This window comes from Salvelinus sp. IW2-2015, linkage group LG24 (assembly GCF_002910315.2).
Source record: "Salvelinus sp. IW2-2015 linkage group LG24, ASM291031v2, whole genome shotgun sequence".
Lineage (NCBI taxonomy): Eukaryota > Metazoa > Chordata > Actinopteri > Salmoniformes > Salmonidae > Salvelinus > Salvelinus sp. IW2-2015.
Window position 1 is genome coordinate 7,072,278 of NC_036864.1, and position 4,045 is coordinate 7,076,322.

At 45.8% G+C, this 4,045-nt stretch overlaps 1 protein-coding gene and 1 pseudogene across 1 annotated transcript in view; both read left to right on the forward strand.

Annotated features, from left to right (window-relative positions):
- The window catches only part of LOC111951349 (signal peptide, CUB and EGF-like domain-containing protein 1), a 327,661-nt pseudogene that overhangs the window by 143,861 nt on the left and 179,755 nt on the right, over window positions 1-4,045 (forward strand).
- mpped1 (metallophosphoesterase domain containing 1) overlaps window positions 1-4,045 on the forward strand; it is a 53,613-nt gene that overhangs the window by 42,652 nt on the left and 6,916 nt on the right. The window contains 1 exon segment of the mRNA XM_023969479.2: window positions 2,751-2,864. Coding sequence (XP_023825247.1) covers window positions 2,751-2,864 — 114 coding nt within the window.

Here is a 4,045-nt window from a genome sequence, read left to right on the forward strand (position 1 = left end):
CATGGCTTCTCCAATGAATCATTAAAGCTTCTGAATGGAGAAAAGCATACACACACACACACACCACACTTGAGATATTTACACGCACACATTTACCGAGAGCGAGACTAGATCTTCGTTATTTGTTTCAACCTTCTATAAATTACCCTGTTATTAAGTAAAGTGGTGTTTTGGGTAAACCGACTGCAACCCCTCTCTCTCTGTCTCTCTCTCTCTCTGTCCCTCTTCTTGTCTCTCTTCTCTCTCCTCTCTTCTCTCTTCTCTCTCTCTCTCTCTCGGCTTCTCTCTTCTGCTCTCTCGTCTCTCTCTTCTGCTCTCTCTCCATCGTTCTCGTCTCTCCTCTCTCTCTCTTCCCAGTTCTTCTCTCTTCTCTCTCTCTCGCCCCTGCTCTGCGTCTTAAAAAGGGGGAAAGAATCACATCAAATGAAAGGGATTTTTTACGCCGTTGTTTTTTTTCCCAGCGTGCTTGCTTGCCCTAGAACGACCGCCTAGGGATCCAGCGTCTAAACTCAAACATGCTGTTTCCTTCGTTTTTCTATTCCGTAAACAAAATAACAAACCTTTCTTTAATATGCCTGTGAGCACGTCGTCCGCCAATTCTCCTCCCTTAACTGCACCCAAAAACAACTAGTTTACTTTCTAATGCTCTTCCCTGGTCAAATCTTTCATATCTAGGGTAATTGTATTAATCCCTAGTTATAATTCTTTAGTTTTCGTGTTTAGCTGCAATCAGAAGAATCAGGGTTGTTTCCGGAGTGAAGCTACACTCTCAGTGTAAATCAGTTATTTCTCCCTTTTGCTTATTCTGGATAAGGGACTTGACGATGTTACGTACTGCTGAACATGTGTACATTTCATGGTCATTCCTAATAAAATAATACAGATGATGCACTTCCAGAGTCAGATGAACTCGGATACATTTTTATGGTCTCTGCGTCCCGTACTGAAGGAAGTTTGGTGTAGTTAATCTACATCCAATGCTAACTAGCGCGGTGCGCAATGCCTGGAAGTCTATAGGTATCTCGCTAGGCATGGCTAGTACTGTATTAGCCTGGTACTTTTGGCCTTGGCTAGATAAATCCCAGACTTTTAACTGGATGAGCTGGAAGTGGGACAAAACAGAAGAAAATGCAAAGTGTTTACATAATGTACATAACTCACTCTTATTTTCTCTCTGCATTCCGCTTTCAATCTCATTTCTCATTTCATCTCCATGTTCTCTCAAAAGCCCCTTATTCTTTCTCATCTCCCCTTTTCCCTTTCTACCCCTCCCTATCTCCTACTCTCTCTCTTTCTCTCTCTCTCTCTCTCTTTTTATTGAACCGCTGCTGTTGGAGAAATTACAGGTCCAATTAGGCGTTACCAGTTAGAAAAGTGTTCTTTTCCGCTTCATTCTCATTCAGATGATGAAAGGGATGGATGGGTTGCGTCTCAAAATGCCACTCTGATTCTCTAATATAGCTCGTGGTCAATAGTAGTGCTACTAGGGAATATGGTGCCATTTGAACGCAAGAGACTGGCAGCTTCATCTCATTGTTTTAATGAGCATGCCATGTTAAGAGGACATGAATATTTAAACCGGGCCAATCTTAATATGCTAAGGCCTATATTTACATGTTTTAAAATTCACTGTGTTAACAATTATTTGAAATTGGCGTTAAATGGGAACTTCGCAGAATGTTCATAAAGTGTTTAGATCTGATGTCCCGAATGAAGGATATTTTTTAATGGATAGAATTCCAAGGCTGATAATGTGGATCAAGATGCCGGTTTCCCATATGATGCATCTCTCACTCTGGTCTCCTTAACTCGTCAGTGCGCAGTGACCGCCAGGGGGGTTGGGACCACACTCAAATGTACCGCTGACCTGTTATAGATACTCATCCGAGGGTCTGTTTCTTTTATATCAAGTGTGGGTGTGTACGTAGTTGTGTGCCCCCCCCCCCCCCGCCACACACGCCACTCTCCGCACACTCTCGCTTGCATACATACACAAACAGGCAGGAAATGATAAAACAGCCTCCATCTGACGTTCCACTGAAGCGCCAAGCGACGGACGGCGTGGCGCAGATAAAAGTTGGCTTTTCCAGTGACTGCTCTCTGCAAATTAAAAAAAGCCGGCGGTACGAGAGCTAACGGCGGCGTCATCGTGGTTACACACGCGTGGCTCGCCTTACGGTACAGAGGAAGATGGATCTGAGGACTCATTGTTAGTGACATGTTAATTTCTCCACCGTCACTCACCCACCAGAGGCGTCCGCTATCAAAGTGAAGGGACACGGACCCAGCCGACAAGTCCCTCTCTTCCTCTCTCCTCTTTTTCTCTCTTCTCTTTTCCCCTCCCGTCCTGGAAGGCTCCAATGCCGACTGTTGAATCAAGCGGACGTTAATGTTTAATGTTGAGGTTTTATATCCTAGCGCTTTCTGCCTGCTCCTCTCCGGTTCTGTCTAATTTATACTATTGCACTTTGTACGTGGCAGCAGTGGTGTTTGATTCAAGTTCGGAGGGAGTTGATTTGATTTGTCAGAGCAGATGATTAAGGTTCAGAGATTAAGTGCCATTTTAGCTATCACACTTAATCTGTCCCCCCGCAGGGTTCTCCCCCCGCAGGGCTCTGCCCCCGCAGGGCTCTGCCCCCGCAGGGCTCTCCCTTATTAGAGATGATGATCTGATGGGTGATTGTGTTGACAGTTGATATGATATACTGTATTAATCTCTCTCTCTCTCGTTCTCTCTTTCTCTGAGCCAGGCAGCCATGGTACTATGGCTGGGGGTTCAACCTGCCAAGAGGTCAGGCTCTGCTGGACAAGTGGAACCAGATACCCGACTCCACCGACATACTGGTCACACACTGCCCCCCACTGGGTGAGGGAGACATTACACCTGGGGGACACAATCATGAGACATCATCGCACACACGTTACATACACACGCACATTCACACACGCACAGTCAGTGCTGTGATAGACTGTCAAATAAGTAATACTTTCTGAATAATCTGTCATTTATTCCTGTTATCATCCTTGTGTAAATATCTACCCACAGTTGCATTACATTTGCATAACACACGCACACTTTCACAGCTCATCTCCCGCTGCAGCTGGGAGATGCTCAGTGTGTGTGATTGATTTCTGTGGCTGCTGCGTGGCGTCTCGCCTCTAAACACAGGGAGTTATTTTCCGTTCAGTTTAGCCAAGTGTCTCCAGCTCCCCTCTCCTCATAAGCCACCGGCATATGGAGCAGCTACAGCGGGCCACTAATGCCTATTAGAGGGAGAGACAAAGAGAGGGGGAGAGAGAGGGAGAAAGGTGGGGAAGAAGGAGAGACAGAGCAAGAGAGAGGAGGCTGGGGAGGAGAAGGAGAGAGAGGGAGAAAAGGGTGGGGGAAGAGTACAGAGCGCGAGAGGTGGGGAAGAGAAAGATAGAGAGACAGAGGGAAAGAATGGACTGAACTACAGAGAGACCGTTGGTCTAGAGAAAAGAGGAAGAGAAAGATACAACAGAAAGCGAGGGGCTAGACGTAAAGTGACCGAGTAAAAAGAGTGAGAGGCGCGGTTCGTTCGCACTGCGGCAAAACCCGTCGTCTTTTATGGGGTGCGATGGAACGGAGATGGAGGAGAGGAGGAATATGGCCRTTTTTTTWATCTAGCGCTGAGGAGGAAGTTACACAGGAGGAACAAATCTGTATGAAAGCTGTTTACTCACCAGCTGCCTTAAAACCAGCAGAGAATTAGTCGAGTGTCCAGAAATGGAGACAGAGCCATTACTCTTCACATCACAAAAGTCTCCACYGACTTGTAAAGTAGCCCAAAGTGATTTGAGTTTTTTTGTTGCTGAATTACATTTACTTATTTCGAGCTTTTCACTAGATTTCAAAGCACTTTGTGTCACCCCATCCACCACCAATGTGTGCATGGCACAAGAAAGACCAGTCCTGATAGTGTTTCTATAGACTCAGCGGTATGCTTCCTATAGAAGTAACACTAAATCAGTCTCTCTCTCTCTCTCTCTCTCTCTCTCTCTCTCTCTCTCTCTCTCTCTCTCT